This window comes from Chlorocebus sabaeus, chromosome 23 (assembly GCF_047675955.1).
Source record: "Chlorocebus sabaeus isolate Y175 chromosome 23, mChlSab1.0.hap1, whole genome shotgun sequence".
Lineage (NCBI taxonomy): Eukaryota > Metazoa > Chordata > Mammalia > Primates > Cercopithecidae > Chlorocebus > Chlorocebus sabaeus.
Window position 1 is genome coordinate 28,516,579 of NC_132926.1, and position 25,723 is coordinate 28,542,301.

A 25,723-nucleotide genomic window follows, 5' to 3' on the forward strand; every position below is an offset into this window, starting at 1 on the left:
TCATGAGAGATGAATGGTCTGGACCAAAACCTTTCAGGTTAGGGAGAATATGAGCCAAGATATGAAGACAGGAATCTGACCAGATGTTTAAGTTCTGTGGGTCCTGGGTGGAAGATGGAGTTAGCTCAAAAGGGCAGTAGGTATCTGGGTATAGGTAGCAGATGGTTTTGAAGGCCAGGCTAAGCAGTGTAGACTACACCTCTAGGCAACAGGGGGTCATTGAAGGTTTGGAAACAGCAGAATGACATGACTAATACACACACCCACACACACCCACACACCCTAAAGCTATGCCTCCTATACTTGTCTCTCTTTATCTCTGTCTCTAAACTCTATTTGCTTTAGACAATTGTGTTTTGTTTTGTGATCCTTTTACTGGCTCTAGATACAAAGGAAAAAAGGAAAGAGAACTAGAAGTGCAACGCAGAAGGATGAACAGGTCTATCAACAGCCAGAACTCAGCATAGACTCACAAAAACTGAGGCGCTTGCCAAATGGTCAACTGAAATGTCATCTTCACCTTGATGTCCTTCCCAGTTCCTTCAGTTGGAAATAGTTTTTCCTGTAATCTTGCAGCCATTAACAACAATAATTGCCAGCACTGATGATGCTCCTGCTATGTCAGAGGCTAAGTGTTCAACAGTTTTCATGCCATTTCGCCTGGCTTGTGGGAGTATGTTAATTTGCCCAAGGTGAAGCAGCTGCAAAGTGGTTGAGCTTGTCCTAGAACCCTGACAATCTCTCTGCAGAGGCTGCATTTAGCCACTGTGCTGTTCTTCCTAAGAAGGAACTGGGCTCTGGACTGGAAATCATATTAGTTATCATTTATTGAATGCTTGCATTTCAGGGACTTTTTAAAGTGCTTTTTATGTTTTAACTCCTTTCATCCTCACAAAACCTGCAAAGTGGGTAGTTAATTATCTTTTCAATTTTAAGTATGCAGAAAGTGAGATGTGGAAAGTGAAATAAATTTCCCAAGGCCACGGCGTAGCTGTGGAGCCAGGATCTGAGCCAGGGAGACCAACTCCAGGGCCGTGCCCCCCACATGCCAGTGAGCTACCAAACAACCCTGAGTGCCTTGTGTACATTCCCATTAGAGCCCTGGGTCTAGCTGTTTGTGTGTCTGTCCCCATCTCTCCATAGTGTTATGAGCTTCTCATGGACAAGATTGAAATAAATATACCTGTTCCAGGGTTCCTGTCTTAGTCCAGCACATCTTTTTCCCAGAGAAGCAGCTCAGGAAATGTTTGTAGAGAGAATGAATGCATCCAGACAGCAGTGACCCAGCATGCACACGGTGCACCCTATCGATGCTGAGATAGTTCAGAGGTCTGACGGGGAGCATGTCTCTGAGGATACTGCATGGAGGTTTACCCTCAGTGCAGGCATGTGCATGATGTTCCCCATGAGGGATGCTGTTAGTCAGTGTGGAAGGAGACATTGCTCTCTAATGACAGAAGAACCAGAAACCCATGTTTCTAGAATGTCAGAACTGGAAGGCGACTGAAGAATTATTTTGTCCAACTTTTTCCTTTTTCACAGGGAGAAGCAGAGGCCCAAAATTTGCTCAAGACAGTCTCAGTTCTCTCACTTTTGCAAGGACCATATTCTAGGGAACCCTAAGAGACTTGTGGGGCCCTTCACCACTCATGGAAGGTGGTGAGGGGCAGTGAAGAGGAGGGAGCTCTGGCTTCCTTATCCTTGCTCCAATGGTCAGCTCTGCTTTTTATCTATTTCACCTATTGGGATTCCCCTCGAGAATTGCCTTTTACAAGAAGCCTTCTGGCTGAATAATAGATGTTTAAAAGCACTCTTGTAGTATATTATGATGTAAGGTTTTCTGCTTTTTTGGGTATTGTTTTGTTTTTTAAATATCCACAGTACTTTTATAACATCTTTACACTATGCAAATAGTGCAGGCAGGCTTTTCTCTGCTTTACAGATGGGAAAACTTAGGCTTAGGGAGATTAAATTATCTAACAAAATAATAGGTTATATAGTAGATTAGTGGCAGGACATAGAACCCAGGTCTCGTGGACCTCAAAGGTAAGATTATTTAATAAAATCAATACAAACCTGGGAAAATATCTGTCAAATATGATTTATCCCCCTATAGATGGTGCTAAGGTTTTTGTTTGTCTGTTTGTTTTCTTTTCTCTTTCTCCTCCTTCTTGTTCATTTTCTTCCCTCTCATCCATCCTTTCTCCCTTCCTCCCTTCTGTCCTTCCTTCTTTCCTTCCTCTCTTTCTTCTTCCTTCTTCACAATTAGTCCACAGGTTTAAATATTCCTACTCAAACTGCACAACCATCAGTAGAAAGGAAGTTGCTTCCTTTGACATGCAACTAATTCCTCTAACAGCCACTGAGTGTTAAGATGTATTATTTTAAAAAAGAGGGAGCCCAGTGGTGAAGATATTGGTGTCTGGCCTCAGGCCAGACCTGGTTTAAAAGCTAGGCTTTCCTAATTACCAACTGTCAGCTTGACCAAGTTACCTGACCTCTGTAGTCCTCAGTCCCTGATCTGTAGAGTCGATATAACAATAGTACCTGCCTCATGGGCTGCTGTGAGAACTACATTAGTTAAAGCATGTAAAACAATTAGCATAGTGCACGGTTCATATTGTGAGTAAGCTAAAAAATGATATTCATTAGGGTAATGCCTAGTTGAAGGTTAACAGGTTTCTATACTACAAGACATTTCTGTTTTCAATTTGCTATTGAACATTATCTGCGAAAGAAGCATGCATTATAGAGCATTTTGAAATTCACTTGACAATATAACCCTTCTTTACATATAGAATGTTCAGGGTAAGTGGTTCAAAAATTATAAAACACTGATGTAAAATCCCAAGGTTTTCATACAAGATAAGAAAAAAAAGCAAGATGAATCTGTGTAAGCCAGATGTATATGGCTTAGAAAGATATTTTAAATTTTAAGGATAGTGGTCCTTCAAAGCTAGCACTATTTATTAATTATAGCACTACTGTTAAATTGGGATCTCTAAAACAGTATTGTATAACTTGGCTTATATGCTAGGTACTTTCATATCAAAAGCTAGTAGAATAGTTAGAAGTTGTAAACAAACCTATTTTATTTCTAACTCTTTTGTAGGGAGATAAAACATTATATTGCCAGGGTCAGTAGGCTGAGTGATGCTCAGCCTCATGCCTATGCCTCATGTAAGCTAGTAGACTAAGAAATCTGGTTCCACAGTTTGATGAAAAGAAAGCTGGCAAAGATTTTTGAAGAGACATTGCACTTTGGAGATAAGAGCACATTTTCCTTTCTTTGGGAAATGGTTGGATTATCATACAGCACTTTGATTCCCTACTGAGGATATGCAGGAACTTTGATTCTATCTAAAAGTAAATCAGTTAGTAGTTGGTAAAGATTGGGGCCCACCAGTCAGGAGAGGATTTAAACAATTCTGACAGTGAGAGGGCTTCTCCTGGGGCCAGTTATAATTTTTGATCTCCTTGTTTTCCATCTACCTCTAAAGATTCTTTGAATGTAAAAATGAATCTAGATGATAGATCAGATTTTTTAAGTGGATAAAGTCTTAAAAGGAGATGATCATAGAACTGAAAATTCAATTGATCTACATTGCACAGTCATCAAATCAAATTCAGAAATTGGTGTCTCCAGGCTGCCTCTGAAACCACAGCCCCTCACCTCAAAAAATAAGATCCTTTAGAATCAATTTTTAAAGACTAAGTTGTCTATTGTGGTCAAGATAATTAGCTGACTCCCAAGCATTCTTATTTTCCTTCCATGGTGTAGAGATGTTGGTGGAAAGTGGCTACCTAGCCAGCAATGACATTTCCCAGCTTGTTTTACCTCTGGTTGAGCAAGCAACCGGGTTCTGGCCAATGGAATACAACAGAAGTGATGTGCGTCTCTTCTAGGTTGATGCCCCAAAAATCTCCAGCAGAGTTACCATTTTCTTTCATTCCTATCTGTTAGCTGGATGTTGAAATCCAGAAGGACCCAAGTAGACAGTGGAGGGGCCATGAGTCTGAGTCTTAGCCAGAACCCTCAGCCAGAAAAGTGGTCACCGAGTGAACAACAACAACAACGAAGGCGTCTTTTGCATTAAACAGCTGAGATTTCAGAGTGTATCTGTTACAGCACCTAGGATTATCTAAATTAACACGCTTAAAAGATTCGAAGTAAATAAGTTTATGTGTAACTTTATCTGAGTTCTGCTTGAGGTGTTATTTTATTAAGTTTGCAGGCATTTTTCCCCCTTGCTTATTGGCAGATCTTTTGAAGGATGGGCTAGCGTAGTGTGCTCTCTGATTGCCCAGATACATTTGATAAGCTGCCCAGTCATATAATAAACAACCTTTTATTTATATGTGCTTATTCTGTGTCAGTATATTCTAGGCACTGTGAATATAATAAAAATACAAATATGGTCCTTGCTTTTAGAGAGCTGGCATTTTAGAACATTTAGGAGGTACAGGAGTAAGAAGAAAATACATATCCAGACCAGGGGTTGACAGACTTTATCCTAAAGGGCCAGAGAGTAGATATCTTTGGTTTTGTGGATCATACAGTCTGTGTTGCCACTACTTATCTCTGTTGTTGTCATGCAGAGGCAGATATAGAACATATATAAACCAATGAGCATAGTTATATTCCAGAAAAACTTTATGGACACTGAAATTTTAATCTCTCATAATTTTTACATGTCACAGAATAGTCTTCTTTTGATTTATTACAACCATTTAAAAATGTAAATGTAACCATTAGCTCATGGGCGGTACAAAAATAGGTGTTGGGATGAATTTGGCCTGTAGGCAGAAGTTTGCCAACCTCAATCTAGATCAATCAACCAACAAAAATATATCAGAAGGAATAAGCACCATGAAAAGTACAAATAAAAAGGAAACTGTAACTGTGTGCTGGGCGAGAGTGACTTTAAAAATGCTTGGTCAAGGATGTCCTTTCCAAGGTGGCTTCACTTGGACTGAGACCTGAATGACAAGGAGGCACACAGTACGTGAAACTATAGTGATAGAAAATGCCGGGTAAAGGAATAGCATATGCAAGTGACTTGAGGCAAGTGTGAGGTTGTGCTCAAGGAATGCAAAGATACCAGTGTAACTGCAGAGAAATGAGCTAGAGAAAGAGGAGCGAGAGCTGATGCCACAGGGAAGAAGCATTGAGTGCTCTGAGGGCCATGCTGTATATTTACTGGCAACAGGAAGAGGTAAAAGTTTTAAGGAATGGAGCCATATAACCTGATATATATTTGAAAATTATTGTCCTAGCTCTTGTGGTGGAAAAGTAGCCTTGTAGAGGGACAAGAACCTAGCAGGACTCGTGACTGGTAAAGAGGCTACTGCGTGGTGTGTGGAAGGTGGCCTGGGCTCCAGGCTCAGCAGTAGAAATGGAGAGAAGTGGTGGGGTTGAGGCTATATCTGAGATGCTACATCTATATCTGATGCTATAACATGATTCAGTATGGTCAAAACTGGGTAACAAGGATTTAAAGCAAAACTACCAAAAAGCATATGGAATGGGAAGCTATAAATTCTTTGGGACTTTAGAAGATTACTTCTGATATCAGCAGGACTTTGTGTCCCTTTAGTCTTGTTTCCTGCCCAGTCTTTTCATTCTAGTTATACACAGGGTCAGAAGTGGGGATAACAAACGTGGGGCAGGGCAGGGCCACTCAAATCAATTTGAAATGAGAAGTAGGTGCCTTCACCCAGTCTAAAAATTGCTATAGGAACAATGGTGATGGGAAAAGATGGTTAAATCATCAATACCAGTTCCCCGATGAAAAATGTAAGAAAATTTTCTCTAAACTTCTCCACTGGGCAGTCATTTATCAGAGTTTGTGACTGGATTTTGACAAGATATTTTATTCAGATAGAGACCCTAAATCAGTACCCTATAGTGAAGCGGTATCCCTGACTGGGATTTCCTAAGGATCCCGTTTTAGTAGAGCAAGTACCCATCCTGGTATCTGAAGCCCCTAAACTTTATGATGAATGGATGCTTAGAACACACACATTTCAGTGGGATGTCAAATTGTATCCAGGTACCTAGAGAGTGTATTGGCACATGGGTGAACAGGAAATAGGCCTGAAGATCAGGAGAGTTTCTCTGAGGCCCCAAATCTGGAAAAAACAGCTCCTTTTTATTATACACAATCAGGTAAGGCCATGTAATGCTCACTGAAACCAGTACAACTAGGTCACCCTTGAAAATCAGAGAAATTACTTTGTTAGGAGGCTGATTGAGCAAAAAGCTTGAAGCCACAGATGTGAGGAATTGATTTTCCGAAAGGCAGATCCCCCATAAACAAAGGATGTTTAAGCCCACCTTCTAAGAAAGGATTTGGCCGTTGGAAGGTAAGTTTAAAAACAGCCCCGGGATCTGAAAACTAAAGCACATCATTTGCTCTTGGATTTTAAGGTACTCTGTTATTTCTCTTTGCTGATTTATCCATTCCACAGGCTTACACAGCCTGACTCGCCCAAATGCAATGCTGATATAAAATCCCTGCGGCCTATAGAAGGGAGTTTAAAACTGCAAACAAGCAAACAAATGTGGGCTGAATGTCCACTACATGCCAGGTGCTACTTTTCTGAATCCCTTACTACAAGCAATGGGGTAACAGGCATTGTCTCATTCAATCCTGACAATGATCCTGGGAGGCAAAAGAGTTTTATCACCCTTTTAGAGATGATGTAATGACGTTCAGGGAGGCTAAATAATTTGTTCAAGGTCATGCCTAGTAAAGACTAAAGCAGAGACTTAAAATCCTGGTCTCTCTGCCTCTAAAGCCCAAGCTCTTAGCCATTCTGTCAGTGTTTCTTTTTCGTATATTATATTTATTATATTAAATTATATTTCTTTTACTTCCATCTTCTTTCCTTGGTAGTTGCCAGTGATTCTTATCAAACCCTTTAGAGCACCAACCAGAAAATCTGCAGGTTGGAGAGGAGGATTCAAGAAAGTGCAGATTCCTAGGCTTCATCTGTGTTCTCCAGAAGCAGAGTATCCAGGGGCTGGGACCCAGGAATCTGCATTTTAAATAAGGCCTCCCAGTAATTCTTCTATTTGCTGAGGCTTGAGAACCATTAATCTTGCTACAGTGCCTCCACTTCTGAGAAGTTCTTGATGAAGAGCAAGTCTTGAAGAGATAAAAAGTCTCCCAACAGTCTCTGCGCAATAGTTAGGGTCAACTCAAAGGGCTGGGACCTCTGGTTCTGGGAGTAACAACTGGGGAATTTCACACCAAAGGACAGTTTGTCAATTGATGAAGGCCCCAATGGAAACTCTCCTTTCACAGAGGAAGCCAAAGTCCAGCCAGGAGAGGAGCAATGTGAGTATGGAGAGGATGGTAAAAATTCAGCAGATAGCACTGATATCCAAGGTGTCAGATTTGAGAGGAATTAGGGTTCGTACAGCCCAATGTCTCTCATTTATTTTAGAGACCCAGAGAGACTATGAGACATGCTGAAGGCCACACAGCTGGATGATGGCAAAAATGGGGTAGAAGTCTCTGGCTTCTATTCTTACTTGTTGCACCCTCACTATATCCCCAATATATCCAGTGACCACTAACGTGTAGAAAATAATCTGGCTATATTTTAAGCTAATCCACTACTCCAGAGTTGGGGAAAACAGTTCAACATCCATATTTTAATTATGGCAAACACGTAACTACTCACATACAATGTAGAAATGCCAATTTGTTCTATCCAGGAAATAGTAATATTTTTTTTTTCCCTTGAGGTCAAAAGGCCGTTCTGAGGATTGTGAGGAACAGCCCAGGTCTACGGTCAACACTTTTCTATCTAGGAGCAATAGGCTTGCCTGCTCCGGCCTTACACAAAAATGCTACAACATCTATGTTTCCATTTTCAAGGCAGGGGGTGACACCATCAGTTCTCAGAATCTGAAAGAAAGGGACTGGGGACAGTGACTCATGCCTGTAATCCCAGCACTTTGGGAGGCCGAGGTGGGAGGATCACTTGAGCCCAGGAGTTTGAGGTTATAGTGAGCTATGATCGTACCACTGCACTCCAGCCTGGGCAACAGAGTGAGATCCTGCCTCAAAAAAGCAAGCAAGCAAGCAAGCAAGCAAGCAAGCAAGCAAGCAAGCAAGCCTGGGCACAGTGACTCACGCCTGTAATCCCAGCACTTTGGGAGGCTGAGGTGAGTGGATCACATGGTCAGGAGTTCGAGACCAGTCTGGCCAACGTGGTGAAACCCCGTGTCTACCCAAAATACAAAAATTAGCCGGGTGTGGTGGCAGGTGCCTGTAATCCCAACTACTCAGGAGGCTGAGGCAGGAGAATTGCTTGAATCCGGGAGGTGGAGGTTGCAGTGAGCTGAGACCACACCATTGCACTCCCATCTGAGCAACAGAGCAAGACTCTGTCTCAATAAATAAATAAATAAATAAATAAATCTGAAACGAAGATGGCTTTCGGGGGGTGGTCACATATTTGATGTCCCTTCCAGAGGCAGTACTCTTAACAGCAGCTGCTAAATACCTTGAAATAAATAAATAAGCCACCTCAGTGTTCTCCAGATTTCAGCCATGTGCTACCTCTTCAACATTTACCATAGCTGTTAATAACCACTAACATAGGTAACATTCACTGAACAGTGATCAGGTACTAATGCAGACATGATCTGTGCCCATTTTACAGATGTGAAAATTGAGGGTTATAAGACCTAAGTGATCTAGCAAATGTCTTCTCAAGCAGCAGAATCAGAAGACCAGGGGACAACATAAATGAACTCAGACTTGGATTATTTCTGGATAAGTGTCATTCTCAAGGGTTTTTGAGCCCAGAAAGAGTGTTCGTGTACAATCAGCATGCGAAAAGTTTGCTGAAAAGTGGATACGTTCCCAGTGGCTACATTCATAGCCAAATAGTGTGCCCTTATTTGGTACCTGCTGTAAGTTAAGGCAGGTTACTGTAGCTGATTCCTGAAGGAGGAAATCTCCCAGTCAGAGATGGGAGATGGGCTCTGGAAGGCTGTGGTTAGCGAGAAGATGTGATGATAGAAGAAGCGTCAGAGAGATGTAACATTGCTGGTTTTGAATATGGAGAAAGCTCCATAACACGGGAGCCAAGGAATATAGGTGGTCTTTAAGAAGCTAGAAAAGGCAAATAAACAAATTCAACTCCGGAGCCTCCAGGAAGAAACACGGTCTTGCCAACACTTTGATTTTAGTCCAGTGAAACTCAAGGCAGACTTCTGATCTACAGAATTGTGAGACGATAAATCTGTGTTGTTTTAAGTCACTGTTAGTGACTTAAATAGGCAACTAACAGCCGTAATGAATAAGATGAGTTAAGATTGGCTATGAGGTAGTAGATGCAGTTCTAGACACAAGAGCAGAGAAGACAAGTTTAAGGGAGGTGACGATGGAGAGTGTACAAAGAGAACTTTAAAGTAGAACTTTCTGCAGTGATGGGAATGTTCTACATCTGTGCTGCCTGATGTGGTAGCCACTAGCCACATGTGGCTACTGAGCACTTGACATGTAGATAGGACAACTGAGGAACTGACTTTTAAATTGTAATTTATTTAAAATTCAACTTAAATAGCCACATACGGAGAGTGGCAAGGGTATCTGACAGCACAGGCATAGAGAGCATTAAATCGGAGAGATTAAGACCCAACTTTCAATGGACCAGGCCCAGTACTTAGAACTTCTGCACACTCTTAGGTCATTTAATCCTCTCAGTGACCCTATGAGGTTGGCATGGTTAAGGTGATCACCACTTACCGGATAAGAGAATTAAGGAACAAAGAGTTCAAATAAATTATCCGGAATCCCAGACTAGTAAGTGGTGAAGCCAGGATTCAGTGTTGAGGATTCCAGAGCCAGCATTCTGATCCATGGCACCCTACCAGCTCTATGCCATTCTGTACAATGCCTCCCAGTCATTATGCTATGCCACCAAAAGGAATTAGAAATGTGACGAAGACCATAAGCAGATAAGTAGAGGCTTCTATAAGGCATAACAAGAAAGGCCAGGGAAGGCTTCCCTTGGGAATGACATTTACTTTGAGTGTGGAAGGCTGAGTAGGGATTGGCAGGCAAGAGGAGGGAGACGGGTAGAGGAAGTCCCAGGCAGAGAAAACATGTATGAAGGCTCAATGATAAGAAAGAACATGGTGTATTCAGGGTGATGAAAGACAAACAGAATGACTGGAGTGGAGAGATGAAGGAAGTACCAAGGGTTAAGTTTGAAGAAATTGGCAGAGGCCTGGGCACATAGGTTCTGGTAGAATTTGAAATGTCATTCCAAGGATTTGAATGCTATTCTAAGAATTTTCATAGGCAAACATATCATACATTATACAAATATGTAAACATATATATTTTCACCCTTACTTTTGTATAAATAATGGAACGGATGTGACCAAGTATTGATTAGGAAAAGATGGTTCACCTCATCAATAATCATCATTCTCAAGTTATTGGTTTGGAATCCCTCAGGAATAGCAGTGGCATTTTATACACATCAATGACTTTGTGTTTTAGAAGTGCTTCCCTCTACCTTGGATTTTCACAAGCATCCTGGGACAAATGTAGAGATTTTTAAATCTCCGTTTTACAGATGAGTGAATGGATTCTCAGAGGAAGAATGAGACTTGCCCAATGTCCCAGCTGGTTAGTGGCAGAGCCAAGTCTAGAGTCTGTGTTGTCTGAGTTTCTTCAAAGATCCAGTCCAGAAAAGGTAGACCCACAGGCCCTCAGATCTGGCCAGAGTTCCTGCTCAGCCTCTCCTCTCTGCAGAATGGAAGTAAAGGTGGATCTTACCTTTCGGATGCCATCATGTTTCATTTCAATCACGTGGAGTGTGTAGTTGGTCCGGCGTCCTTTCTCATTAAACTGCACGTTTCCTGTCAAACCTTCAAATCGCACCTGAAAAACAAAACCAAGTGGTGGGCAGTGAATGCAGATGTACTGTATATGTGTTTGCATTTTCCACTGAAGTAGAAATTCAGAACCCAAGAATGTTCCATGGAATGATGTCTTGGAGTATCCTGAATGCTAAAACTCTTCACTCCCTTGCCACAGGCAAGGGATGCATTAGAGACCTCTTTTCCCTAAATTGGGATTCATCCTGACAATTGTTTTTACCTATTTCTTTAGGCAAATACTAACAATGGGTCAGAGTGCATACTAATGTGAAATGTCTGCACCACCCCTAACCAAACACCTCCCATCACACGACCACTATGACCACTGCCCTTCTCAGGTACACATCTGAAGATGAAGAAAGTGTAGGGGACCTGCAAAGGAAAGAAAATGGTGCACCATCTGCAGTGAGTCAGAAGACCCAGGACAAGAAGCCAGCTTTATGAATGAAGCCTTAAGCTATGCTTGGGGATGACTTCTTAATTCTTTTAAGAATTTCTTCTTTATTCCTGAGTCCAGGGAGTAAAATACTTGGTAACTGAAAGACTTGGATTTAACCCTAGCTTACTCCTTAATAGCCAAGTGCCCTCAGGCAATTTAGCTGTCTAAGCCTTCAGTTTCCAAAAATCTCTGCCCTGTTTTTTTAAATCTTAAGTGATAACTGCTAATGTGAAAGTGGTGTGAAAACTTCAAAGCACCTGGGGAGAACCCATTGTGTTCAGACAAGAGAATGTAAGGTGTTAAAGAAATCTCAGTTGGCTAAAATAAAATTGTATTGGAACCCTCAAATATGCTGCATGAGACTTCTCTGCAAATGGTCTAAATCAAACTTTCATGGCCTTCTGTCTTCAAATTCATGTCAAAAGTCAAATGGTCACCATGGAGATCCAAGATCTTTCGGGCTGAGTTTGCTGCTCTGTAGGTGACTGATAAATGTCATCCAAGACCACTCTCAAACTGAGCCTGAGTCTAGCTGTGTATCATCAGTTCAGGTACAAGTAACCACATTCCCTAATAGTGATCCACCATGTGTCCTCAGATCCCTCTTGCCTAAGGCCAGTGAGGTGAGTGTCTACCTGTTACAAATACAAATCCAACCCCGTGACCCAACACTGTTTATTTTCCCCCCTTCAAATGGCTTAAAAGGAAGCTTTGCAGAGTTTTATATATTTTTTTTCTGACAGTGGCTAGCTCCTCTGTTGTTAGAAGGTATAAGAAGAGCTGGGGGTTGTGTGTGTTTGAGAGTGAGAGACAGAGAATGCATGTGTGTGTGCAGGTACGTGTGTTCCTGTTTGGAGGCTGACCCTCTTGTCACCTTCTGGTTTGAAGTCTCAGTGAGGAGGTCACAACAGGCCCAGAGCACTGAGCAAATTTTACAACACGCTCTTTGCTTTCTTGGATGAAATCTGGAGAAATCCCCAGCTCTGTAAATGTCTGGGCTATCTTTATTTTTCAGAGAGAAAACAAAGTACAGATTCTACTACAAAGAATAAAAGAAAGGAGCAATTCCAGTCCATCAGCAACTTCACCTTCTTATCACCTCGGTAATCTCTTGTCAATCTTTAGTGTTCCCTTATTTCCAGTTCAAGATAGTGTTAGTTTGGTGGATACCATGTAAGTGACTCATTCCAAAAAAAACAGACTTGGATAGATGAGCAGATGGTAGACTGGTAGACTGATTTGCCCAAACTGAAAGTGTAATTAATAATCCAAATAGGCATCTACTTTTCAGCCCAGTCTCAAGTTTCATACTAATAATCAGCATGGCATATTAGTATGGCAGAGTACATAATCTCTCTATGACTAAGTTTCTCATTTGTTTAACGGAACCAATTAGAGTTAATTATGTCTTAAGGTTGTTCTAAGGATTAAATTAGATATTTTTTGATCAATGTTTGGTGCATGGTGAGTATTCAAAAAATGCCAGCTGTTATTATCATTGTTGCTAATGGTGATACTTAATACTAACATTACTTTCTAAAACCTTCATGTTTATGACACACTTGCACACATATTATTTTAGCTCTAGTCACAGGAACCCCCTGAACTATGCCATTTAGAAATTAGGATCTTTATTTACATGGGAGACGCCAAACTCTGTGAGGTAAAGTGATCTGCTGAAGTCTTACGACTAACCAGTGGCAGAGGAAGGTCTAAAATCTGGAGCTTGTGATAACTTCTGGTATCTTTACTTAAGGTACCAAGTGTTCTCTCAAACACAGGCCAGTGCTATTGTGCTAGGCTTCAGGAGGACAACACAAAAATATGCAATGTAGTGTTTTCTACCTGCTTTCTGCTATTGCTGCTGGGCATTTCCCAGGTCATGCTCTGCTCATTCTAACTGTATGACCATGGATTCCTTGCTCAAACTATCTGTTTCTTGGTTTCCTCCTCCAAGAAGTACTTAGCATATTGTCTGGGACATAAGTATTCAATGCATAGTTCATATTATTTAGACGATGATAATGACGATTACTACTACTGTGCTGTGTATAGTGGTTAAGAGTTACGAAACATAAAATATAAAATTGAGGTCTTGGGGCTGGTAGGTTGTCTCAGACCAGGGGACTCTTTCAGAAGAAAGAAGGATCATGTCATTGACACTTTTACTGCCTTCCTCAGTTTCCAATAAGATCAAGGGTCCTACCTGCACATTTCTAGTGACCCAAGGACCCCTTGCACTGTCACGGTGATCTCACAAGAAGCTGCTTATTTCATGTTCACAGAAACCCAGTGACTAGCCAGAGCAGAGGTTATTTTTCCTGTTTGAGACTCGGAGCTGATGGTGCTTGACTCCAGGATTCACAGTAAGTAATTGAGAGGTCAAGGGTAACTGAAGGCTCTTAGTGTCTAGTTGAGGAAGCCAAGTCTTACATGCACTGAGATAAAAAAAAGTATCAGAGAATGGGAAAGAGACATCCCAGAAACACCATTCCATGATGGCAGAGCAAGGAGAGTTCAAGAGGATGGCTCAGCCCCAACCCATTTATTGAGGAGAGTCAGGACTCAGAGTCAGAGGAAGAAGCTTCTCAGAAATGTGTATCTTGAAACTGCTGTCCCCATCCATCAGGTCTGAGCTCTGGGATCTGGGCGCTTATCCCTTTCTCCTCCCGTCCCAGGGTGACTGAGGTCAGATTGATGGAGCCCAGGCACTTTTTCTTGGTTCCTGCTCCCGGAACTCCTGTCGCCATCCTGGCGCCCTCAACTCCCTCCATAAAGGATGGAGAATTAACCTTGGGCTTCCTGTAAAGGGTACTGGGTGCCAGCTCAGAGTCTGCTGCTGCTAGGGGGCTGAAGCATACATTTCCTTTCCTGCTTGGTGCTGAGAGAATGCGGGTTAATGTCTCTATTACTTCAGCTGTGTTAAAGAAAGAATTAATCAGCACACTTATTAAAGCACAGTAAAGAAGACTTTATTCAGAATCATAGCAATAGGTATAAAGACCCCTGCAATGGGGTCTTGCAGTGGGGGAGAGAGATTGGGCTCAACTCCAAATACAGCGTGGGCCAGTGAGAATGTACAACCAAGGAGCAGGGTGGGGGTCAGTGAATAGTGAATTACTAACAGCAAGCATCAGGGTTAAGAGGAATTCTGGCAAAAATGGCCTAAGAGGATTCTTGCTGAAGATGGACCAGGATAATCTGACATCATCTGGGGGATGGTGGAGGCTGAAGAAGATGATCATGGCAAAGAGGGTGGACATGGTGGACAGGGTTCTTGCTAAACTGACTTAGCAAGTTCTTTGCCAAAACTGGATTTTACAAGAATTGCACAAATGGGCCTAGGAGAAAATTTAGAAGCCTGACTAATGTTTGGTCAAGCAAAGAATTTTTTTCAGATGTCAACCGTGACTCCTCTCCCCGGCCCTCATTGGATCCTGAAAGGTGGTCCTGAAGGAGATAGCCAAGCAGTCACACTGGATGCAGGGCTCCTGTATCCCCTTTGCAGGTGGATCCTTCCTCCTGGATGCTCACTGGTTGTGAGGCCTGTAGGCTAGGTCCTTGCTGGGACACATGCTAGCTATTCTGGCCAGAACAAATCTCAGAACCCTTCTAAGCTTCACTTTCCTGCCTGAGTCATGGGAAGAATAATCTCGGCTCTGACTGTCTCATGTAGCTTCCTTGAAGGTCAAAGAAACACATGCATGGTGCCTTTTTTTTTTTTTTTTTTTTTTTTTTTTTTATGTAGTCTCACACTGTTGCCCAGGCTGGTGTGGAGTGCAGTGGCATGACCTCGGCTCACTGCAACCTCCACCTCACAGGTTCAAGCAATTCTCCTGCCTTAGCCTCCCAAGTGATTACAAGTGCCTGCTACCATGCCCAGCTAATTTTTTGTATTTTTAGTAGAGACAAGGTTTCACTATGTTGGCCAGGCTGGCCAGGCTAATTCCTGACCTCGTGATCCATCCTCCTCAGCCTCCCAAAGTGCTGGGATTACAGGCGTGAACCACCATGCCCGGCCCACAAGCATGATGCTTTCTTAAAATTCTGAGCCCTGTGACAAGCCAGTCAGGGAGACAGCACTAGGAGGATTATGTCTGTTTAGCAGATGGGAAAATCCAGATCTGGAAAAGGCAAGGAATTAGTACAAGATCCCCCAGATGGTGCTGGGTGGAGCCATGGTTGGAACCCAGCTCTTCTATTCCTAATTCTCTAACAGGCCAGTGTGACACCTGCAAGTCCTTGCTTGTACCCTCACTCTACCTCGTCTCTTGCTGGGTATCATTGACATCCCCATCCAGAATCTCTAAAACCCGATTTACTCCATGTTCAAATGTATCCTACCTTTAAGGGTTCCATTACCATCCATCTCAGTTTGCCTGAGCATGATGATATAGTTTGGATATTTTTCTCCTCCAAGTCTCATGTTAAAACATGACCCTGAAGGTTGGAGGTGGTGCCTGGTGGGAGGTGTTTGTATCATGGGGGCGGAACTATCATGAATGACTTGGTGCCCTCCCCATGGTAATAAATAAGTTCTTACTGAGTTCTCATGAAAGCTGGTTGTTTAAAAGAACCTGGCACCTCCTCCCTTATCTCTCTTGCTCCCTCTCTTACCATGTAACATACTCTCTCTTCCTTTACCCTCTGCCATGATTGGAAGCTTCCTGAGGCCCTCATCAAAAACAGATGTGGGCAGTATACTTCGTATACAGCCTACAAAACTGTTAGCTAAAATGAAACCTTGTTCTTTATACATTATTCAGTTTTGGGTATTTCTTTATAACAATGCACATCAACTAATGCAGGACAGTTCTGGTCCTCTTGTTCTAGAATAATAATTGTAGTTTTTCCCTTCGCCCTAAGTGTTCCCGTTTGGATGATAGATTTTGGATAATAAAGTGGTCACCCTATTGAAAGGCCAGTCACATTCCTACAGAAAGCCTTGCTGATGTCTGCATTCCTCAGTGATGGCATTCTGCTCTGACCATCCACAGCACCATGAACCCACCTAGGTTAGCCCTTAAAGGCAGGACTGTGTCTTAAACTCCCTTTGCCCACCCAACCCCAGACCCCATCTAGCAAATTCCGAGCATATCTTCACTTCCATATGCTTGATTGTTGACTGGCAGGTTGCAAAAACAAAGACTAAGAGGGATGATTACTATTTAGGGGAGGTATTCTAAATTCGAGGCCCTGGGATGGGTTCTAGGAGGATCTATGTTCTCTCTACTCCTGGTCATGCAGAAATTATGTATGTACATGTATGCATTTTTCTAAGAAAAAGAGTCTACAGATTTCTTTTCAAAAATCATATTTTCAAATGCCTATTACCTCCCCAATGTTAAGAACCCAACTTGGGGAGTTGAGTCTTCTCCGCCATCCAGAAGGCGACATATGGGCATCCTAATGTTGCCTCCTTCCTGGAGCGCCGAGGGCCTCCAGGATGTGGGTTCATTAATATTCTGAATGGCTCCCTAGATGGCAGGCAGGGGGAAGGCAGGCAGCTGATTATCTTCATTCTGCTGCTAGGGAAATTACAGCGGGGTGAGCGGGGAGGGGGTGCAAAAATATTACCCAAGGCCATGTGCTGCTTGGGGCTGGGCCATAGATCTTGTGTCTTCCCTGTTTGGCTGTGCCCTTGAGGCTTCAGAGCAGTGAAGCATACAGAGGGAGTCATCATCTAATGTGAATTAGAGTCTCAGCTTTGTCACTGTATGTGTATAGCTTTGGGAAGTTTTATAACCTGTCTGAAACTCAGTTTCCCCATTTACAAAGCACAGTTAATAAAACTACCTACCTCAGGGTGTTATATCAAAGATCCAATGATATAATGTGTGTAAATGTTTAGAGCCTTGTATATACTAAACCTTTAACACACCATACATATTATTATCCTTTTTTTCAGAATTTAATTTCCTAACATGCTTGCGCTCCAGGTAGGCTGTGCTGGACCTCTTGGCCTAACTTATAGACACCCCAGCTCTAACACAAGCTAACCCACAAGCTCTCTCCCATTCTGTGACCCGAAGGCCAGAGGTGAAGGCAGTAGACACCTGAGCCTCCAAACCTCAGGTTCCAAAGACTGGATACTACCAGGATCTACCCAGTTCCCTGGTGGCATGGCTATTTCAAGAGATGTTTGTAGAAAAAGCCATTGCTGAACGGTAGCCATGACTATGTATGGAAGGCTCCAGAGGTCATTGCTTATAAGCAAGGGCCCCTGGGCCCATACACAGACCTAACCGGGGGAAGAGGAGCCCTGGACTGGGATCTGTTCCAGCCTCTGCCAGTAAGCTGCTGTGTGATCCTGGGTGAGTCACTGCCAACTCTGGGTCTGCTGCTTCATTATAAAGTGAGGGAAAAGGAGAGTCAGTAATCTCTAAGGTGTCTTTCAACAAAAGACTTTTTTCATTCTAGGTGCTTAACAAAGATTGGAAAAGGAAACTATTTGAACCTCCAATCTTAGGGTCAGAATGTTCTGGTTTGTTTTTTTATTTGTTTTGTTTTTTGGGATAGTTGTTCGTCTCTTCTTCTCCATAGACACTGCAAGTAGTTTCTTGAGGGTAGGACTTGCTTTCTTTTATTGTCCTCAGTGCTTGGCTCCAAGCCAGGGCACACCATAAGTCCTCAAAGAACAGCTGATGAAGGGCAGGCACATACATATCTTGGCTCCAAGATAAAATAAAAGAGGTCATTATTCTTTTGAATATGGCAACTGCTTCCTTTCAAACTCTACTGAGGGCAGAAGTAGACTGCTAAGTACACACTACAATAAGAAGGACATGGGTTAGACCATAAGAAAAAAAAGTAGACTCTTTGAATTTTCAGAGCCAATTGAGGCTTGAGGTCCTCTCTCCACCCCCTTCATTTTCATGGGGAAGGAAAGGGAAGGTGGAAGGAGAGCTAAGTGATTATTTCAAGGTCATCCAGAGAGCCAGGGGCCCAGCTGGATGTGGAGTCCAGCTCTCCTGCCTCCCAGTTCAGAGCGCTTCCTGCCACCCTGAATTGCCTCCCAGGCTTCATCACTGTCATGGTGGCGTCAGACTATCCTTTCAGGACGTCATTAAGATGGGAGAGGCAAGGGAGTTGGAAGTGTTGTGAAGCTGAGGGCAAGTCTCTGGGACCTTTTGAAACCAGCCTCACATTGCAAACAGAATCTGTCTCGACTGTGGAGTCTGAAAGAGCATTTTAAATAAGCTGGGGTGGGAGTGGAAAGGGATGCACAGGCACTGTCCTTTTTGGCAATTTTTACCTGCAAGCTGCCTGGTGTCTGTTGTTGCTGCCTAGTGACTAGGGAGCCACCCTGCACAGGGACCAGGGGAGGGCAGAAATGGCAACTGAAGGTCCTCCTTATCATGTTCCTCCTGTAGCTAGTAGAAATCCTGCTTAGCTTCATTTCAAAGGACAGACCTACGTATTCTTCTCTACAGAAAGGCACTCATCAGGGCTGAGGAACAGCTGGTGAGGTTCCTTTTGCGTCTCTTTCTCCAGGTTGTGAAAATTGCTAGAGCTGTGCACGTGTGGTTGGCAAACAAGTGGGAATAGTTGTACATTTTGCTCTACATTTCTCGCTCATTCAGAAATGCTCATCTTCTCCCCAAGGAGCCCAAATTCATCTTCTGCTGAATGTCGTCTTAAAAGTAAAGCTGGTCTTAGGCAGGCAACTACCTTTGTTGGGGAGGGTGGGTCCTGAGGGACATTTGTGCCAAATAATCTTGCTGTGCTGGCTTGCCATTGTGGCCAATGCTTCGTTATTCCTTTGCAGCAAGCACAGCTGTCCTCTCCCTATCCCTTAGGAAATACAGCTTCTCTATCAGGAGGCATCAGAACAAAAATACAGTGCTATTCCTTGGCAGTTTGAGAATCATAGCCTGGGCTTGAGGTGCTTTAGAGATCTACAGGAGCCCCAAGAGCAATAAAGCTGAGGGCAAGTCCCCAAAACCTAAACCAGGCATGTTAAATATACACCCACATGTACCACTGTCTCATCCTGCTTCCACAGCAGACGTATCACTAATTGAATATTTATGCTTCTCTCTGTTGTATCTTATCTGGATTCAGCCTCAGAATCGTTTGCATAGCCAATTGATTGGAGGGGGCATGGTCATTTTCCATCCCTGCCCTTTAACTATTCTTAAGTTCAAACAGAATTGATGAACAAAATGCTGGGAAGCAAGAAGGTAGTATCAGAAGTACTGAGAAACATTTTTAGGGTCCACATATACCAGGCTCTCATAAAATGTGTGCAGAGAGCAAAGGAAGACATCCAGAAAATCAGGGCAAGAGGGGAGTGTTTCCAGGAGACTATTAACATGGTTCCGTTTCATCCGTGTGTATTTCAAGTCCCTTTTCTATACACAGAAAATCACCAGCTCTCCTTTTTCAGCAAAATTGCTAAGCAGAAAATATAGCTTTTACACTACAAGAAATGACTGTTCCATATGATGATGATGATTTTTTTTTTTTATGTGAACTTCAATGTATGCTAAGAGCCACCAACACCAACAACGCAGTGGTTGTTTTGATCTTCAGGCATTTTCTTCCTTTTCTTTAGAATAGCTGTGTTTTATTGGAATTTGATATTGAAATCCCCCAGGCTCCCATTAGATGCGGCAACCATTGGTGGCCTTACCTGCTGCAGAGCTCTCTGGATGTCGATGCCCTGGCCCCAGGGAACAGCTGGGTTAGCCAGACAATCCCCGGCATTCCCCCGGCGAGATATATCAATTCTCTGCCTCCGCAGGCTCTGGAAAGCCTCAGCCATCACCTTCACCCCATCATAGGTAAGCGCAGAGGTGTACTAGTGGGAGGAATGGAGATAGTTAGATATCAAAGAGAGCTGACAGGAAGGCAGGGTCGGGTGCTGTATTTGGGAATGTGTTTTCTGGTGATGGGAAATGTGCAGTGGGCCAGGTGCATGACATATGCAGGGAGACAGTGGTGGATCAGGGATGGTGTCCCTGTCCCTGCAGATGGGTGCAGCTGCTCGACTATGCTAGTCAATGCTGACCTCCTGAACTGTGAGTTCAGTATTGCCGGTTATGACTTTTGCAGAAAAGCCAGGATTCTAGATTTCTGTGTGTAATCTTGTAATTTTTAAAATGTTGGTTCAGTTGGAAAAACAATGCATAGATTACATATAACACATCTGCAGCCTGGATACAGTTCATGAAAAATCAGTTGGTTTATCTTGGCATTACAGTCATCAGCTGGAAGCCAAGAGGAACAATTAACTCTTTCATCTCTTGTAAAAGTAAAAGGAAAAAGAAAATGCAAGAAGGGTGAGCTCTTAACTTTTCCACATGTGGCTCACCTAAGTGGTAAGTTTATATTCTGTAAACTTTCCCCTCGTTCTTACTCGCAACAGCTATCAATTATACCTTCTCCTGACAAAAAGGGGACTAGGATGTGGATGGAAAAAAAATCAGCAGAGTGGTCCAGGAAAATATATCCTGGCTTTGGAACCTATGTCTGTTTTCTTCACTAATTTGTTCCTAACACTTACTATATTGCCTAGTACACTCCAAGTTCACAATAGAGAATGGAAGAATGAGTGAATGCATATTTTTCTATTTTTTAAATTTAATTATCTCACTTCTTTTTTAAAAAATTAAATTACATTTGGTTATTTCTGTCATCTGTTCTGTCTTTTGGAAATTGGAGTGCAGTCATCACACATAATTAATTAACTCCTATGTAGTTTTCTCATTGCTTTAAAGCATATTCACGATTTTATTTGCTTAAGATCATACTGACATAAGTCTTCATTACTGAAGAGTTAAATCAGTTTGAACAATAGTGGGATAAGAAATATCTCCGTTATATGGTTTGCCATTTATGAAAAGAAATTGAGTGACAAGAGAAAGTCTGTCAAAGATTCACTGTTTTTGCGGTTAAACAAACTTGGCCTCAGCATCCTTCTTAACACAGTGTTGCACATGGCTACTGTCAAGCTATTTGGTTTGACTTGGGGAAAAAAATTATTTGCTATCCTTATTCCCAACATTTCTCAAATAGCAAACCAAATAGATTTTGGTGGCAGTATGTAGAGCTGCGTTGCTGGGAAGTGAGAAGCAGAGAGTCTGCATTATTATTGAGAGTGGACTCTCCCAGGTAGAGATCTGCTGGATATTCCTTAGTTAGGTTGCCCTGATTTTTAGCTGGGCACACGGCTGAGCAGAATAAGCGCCACCTCACTACACAAAGAAGCTCCATCTACAAAGAAATGAGCAGCCCCCTGAGCTGGGCAACACGGTGGCTCTGCCCAGAATAGAACCACCATTTTCCAGCTTCCCTTGTGGCCAACTGGGGGTAGTTTTCCAAGATACGATCAATGGCATATGAGTGGAAGATCTGCATGTAATTTCTGAAAAAAGTTCTTCATGAAGAAGTTGTGCATTGCATGATTTTTTTTCTTCTTCCTACTGGGTAGAATGCTGAGGCAATGGCTATGGTTTAAGCAGCCCTCTTGTCTCAGGCAACAGCCGTAGGTGGAGGACAGCAGAACAAGAAGGTAAAAGAAGCCTGGGTATTTGATGACTGTGGAGCCATTTAACAAGCCCAGGACTGCTGACTCCTAAGTTTTGTTTACATGAGAGATAAATAAAATGTCTCCCTCATTAAAACCATTGTCATTTTGGGTTGTCTGACCCCTGCACCTTATACCTAATAATCTTTACAAATATATTTCCCTGAATTTGTTCCCTTTAGAAAACCGATTCCTTTCTAAAGACTAATGCAGCTCAGAAATCTGGGGCAGGCAAGGGGAACAGGCTGGCCCTTTGCTGCTGGCCGCCCATCCACTCACTTTGGGTCTCTTCCAGTCCACCCGAGTGTGGTCTCGAGCATCACTATTCTTCCACTGCTGCATGATCTTGGCTGGGATGGTGTCTGTGTAGTTCACCAGCTGGAAACCTGTCACGTTGGCGCCACTCTCCTTGAATTTGTTTAAGTCAATGTCCATGAAGCCCTGTGAGAGGGGGAGGAGGGAGAAGTCAGAACATGCTGCCTGGATAAATCAACTTAACCTGTTCCAGAACCACAGAATTTTCCATTCTGTTCCACCAGGTGAAACCTACTCAATGGAGAGACAGTTAGGTCTCCTTTCCTTTGAACTTGGCTATTACTTAGTTTGTGCACAAAATTAGCATAGCTCAGGAGCCAGTATGCCTCGTTTGGAGTGCTGGCTCTGCTATGCATAAGCCAGTAGTTATACCACTATTAACTAAGTTACTTGACAGTTTTCTTGTCTGAATAATGGAGGTCCAGATGTTGGGGTAAACATGCAATGTAATGACACATGTCAAGTGCATGGTGCGGACCAAGTGATCAATAAATAGTGGCTGGGATTATTATGATGATACAGATATATAGCACAAGGTAGAAACCTCTAAGGAGGGAATAATCTCATCTACCATCCCAATACCCAATCATTTTGAGAGAAGAGAAATCTGAATTTCACTGGGGCAAGCTTCTATGAGTTACCCCAGGACACGAGCAAGTCTGTGGAAGAGGCCGAGTTCTGATCCCAGCCTTCATCCTCACCCTGTGCTCTTTTCCATAAAACAGAGTAAATTTTCACCAATCCATGAGACCTGATCAATTCCAGCACCCATGAAGGATTGTTTATTATAATGAAACTTTCCACCCCATTTTTACTCAAACTCAACTAGGCTTCAACCTTAAAAGGAAATCTTACATTTGTTTAATATATTTAATAATATGCAGTACTTTCATATCTATGACCTCATTTCAGTTTATCTCTTTTTAAGGTAAACATTATATGTCTATTTGCCAGATGAAGAAACTAAGGCAGAGTGGAAGAATCAACTTGCACAGAGTCATTTAGGGAGTTAGTAACAGAGAGAGCACCAGAACTAAGGGCCTCTGTTAGGCAATGGTTCACTCAATCATTTACTCACTTATTCACTGATTAATCATTTCAACAAACATTTTTGAAAAGTCAGTGCACTATTCTAATAGTGAACAAAGCAAGTTCCTTTCCTCATGGAGTTTATATTCTAGTGGGGAAGATAGACAATAAATGAACAAGTAAATACGCAGCATAGTATAGTATAATCTGGGATAGTATACTCTGTGGTAGCAATGAGTCCCATGAAGAAGGATGAAGAGAGGTAAGAGGATGGGAAGGGGCAATGTTATGCTTTGGAAGGAATGATGAGGATGAGCCTCCCTGAGGAGGTGGTCTTGGCTTAGGGACCTGAGTGAAGTGATGCCTGTGTCTGAGCTATGGGGATATTTGGAGAAGAGCATTCTGAGCAAAGGCCCAGAGATGAGAGGATGACTGGCACATTCAAGAAACAGTAAGGAGGCTGGTATGACTGTGACACAGTGAGTTTGAAGAGAAAGGGTGGAAAGGAGATCAAAGTGACAGCCCAAAGCTGGTCACATAGAGCCTTGTGTTAACTTGGGTTTCTTTTTAGGTATAATTGAGGGACTGTCCAGCAGGAAGAAAAAAATGGAATGCACAGCTTCTTCATGAAGAACTTTTTTCATAAGTCACATGCAGATCTTTCACTCATATGCCATTGATTGTATCTTGGAAAACTGCCCAAAGAATTTGAGTGGGATCATAAAGGCAATTCCCTTTCAGCTCCATGGCTTCCGGGAAACCCCCAAATTCCAATGAGTGAAATGCGAAAATCAGCAGGGGATCCATGGTCCATGGGAAAGTTCGGAACTGGGAGCCAAGAAATTACAGCAGTGGACCCAGCTCCCTCTTGGGATCCTAGGACACTGTCCATGTTTCTGAATTTCTCATTGGCTTTCTCTAATTTTTCTATCTGAAAGAATAGACTTCATGATTCAAAAACAACCCTCCCCCACCCCATGCCTCTAAAGTTCTGTGATTTTTTATTGTTTCTATTTTTGTAAACAAAGCAAGCTTAGTCGCACTCAGAGCCTTTGTCCTTGCTATTCTGTCTGCCTGGAAATGTGATTTCCCTGTCTGGCTGCTTTCCATCATTTGGATCTCGGCTAGACTGCTATCTCTCAGAGAGGTCTTTCCCTACTTCTTGTCTAAAGAACCAGTTCTTGCCCTGTTGTAGACAATGTCAGCATCCTGTTCGCTGGATATTCTACTTTATAAACTAACTGCAAACACCTGGTTATTCTGCCTACCTGCAGGGTAAGCTAGACATGTTGAGGAGTTAATATGCCCAGAAGCAGCTTCCAATCAATGACAGAAAAAGAGTTAGTAGATAACGGCCCCAGAATCCTCTCCTCTGGGCGTCATGACCCTGAGGTGGGTTCTACACTGACATCTCGGGATTCCCTCGGGGACTGTGCTCCTTCAGTAGCCTGCAGCGTAGGCATCTTGTTGATGAAACTTTGTAGGTGGGCTTCCCTTCTCCACGTCCCTTCCCTGCTTTCCCACTGGTGTTTTTAGGCTTGGCAACCAAGAAGCCCATTGTACTTGAATCCTTGTCTCAGGGAACTGCTTCCGGAAGAACATAGTAGAGTTACCCCCAGCACCCTATCCAGTCTGCTCTTCTGCTCTTTCTCAGTGCCCTGTTAGAGTTTCTCCAGAGTTTTTATCACCATTTAAGATTATCTTGTTTACTCATGTGTTCCCATATCCGCTTTCCTCCTATTGAAATGTCAGTTTCATGAGAGCAGGAACCTTTTTGTCTTGGTCACTGATGTATCCTAGAACCTGCTCATAGAACAATGCTTGGCACAGAGTAGGTGCACAGTATATATTTGTTGAGTGAATAAATAAAAGCCAGAGACTTTCCTCAAGCAAGAAAGCCAATTATCCAGGAGAAATACGACCAGCAGGCACCAAATACCAGTGGGTGATTTTAATTGGTTGAAAAGAGAAATTCAGGTTGAAAATACCTTTTGAGTTTAACATGTTCCACAGCCACAGTTTACAGAGTTTCACAGATGTAACTGATTTGCACAATGGTTCTAGCAAGCTGTTAGTAAAGGTGGAATCAGAACTAGGTTCCTGTACCCAATATGCATTCCAAGATGTTACACCATTTAAAAGTGCACTCATCCCAGCACTGGTTAAAAGCTAGAGCACAGCTGAGAGATTTCTCATAGTTCTTAGAGACTTTAAAAAGAATATGTTTATAAAGTAACTTCGGGGAGATTGAAATAGAAAGTATCTCCTGCAGTCAAATTCTGTCTCTTGAAAATCTGTAACAAGGTCCTGGGCATTTCATACTGACTACTTCCATCTCAGACATAATGGAGGCCAAAGAAAATGGTAGAGTTTTCTCAACTGCTCAACATAAATGCCACTCAATCTTATCACCAGAATGTCATAAACAGGGTTAATGCAGCCACACCTTAGTTACTTATGATCAAACTAATAAGACTCTCCAACAGAACTCCCC

General features: G+C 42.6%; 1 protein-coding gene across 4 annotated transcripts in view; it reads right to left on the reverse strand.

The window, feature by feature from the left end:
- Positions 1-25,723, reverse strand: part of GRIA1 (glutamate ionotropic receptor AMPA type subunit 1) — a 327,528-nt gene that overhangs the window by 114,296 nt on the left and 187,509 nt on the right. For all 4 annotated transcript variants that reach the window (XM_073010569.1, XM_073010568.1, XM_008015072.3 and 1 more), the window contains exons 6-8: positions 22,165-22,326; positions 19,990-20,157; positions 10,812-10,916 (exon numbers count right to left, since the gene is read on the reverse strand). In XM_073010569.1, coding sequence (XP_072866670.1) covers positions 10,812-10,916; positions 19,990-20,157; positions 22,165-22,326 — 435 coding nt within the window. The remainder of the gene's footprint in view (positions 1-10,811; positions 10,917-19,989; positions 20,158-22,164; positions 22,327-25,723) is intronic.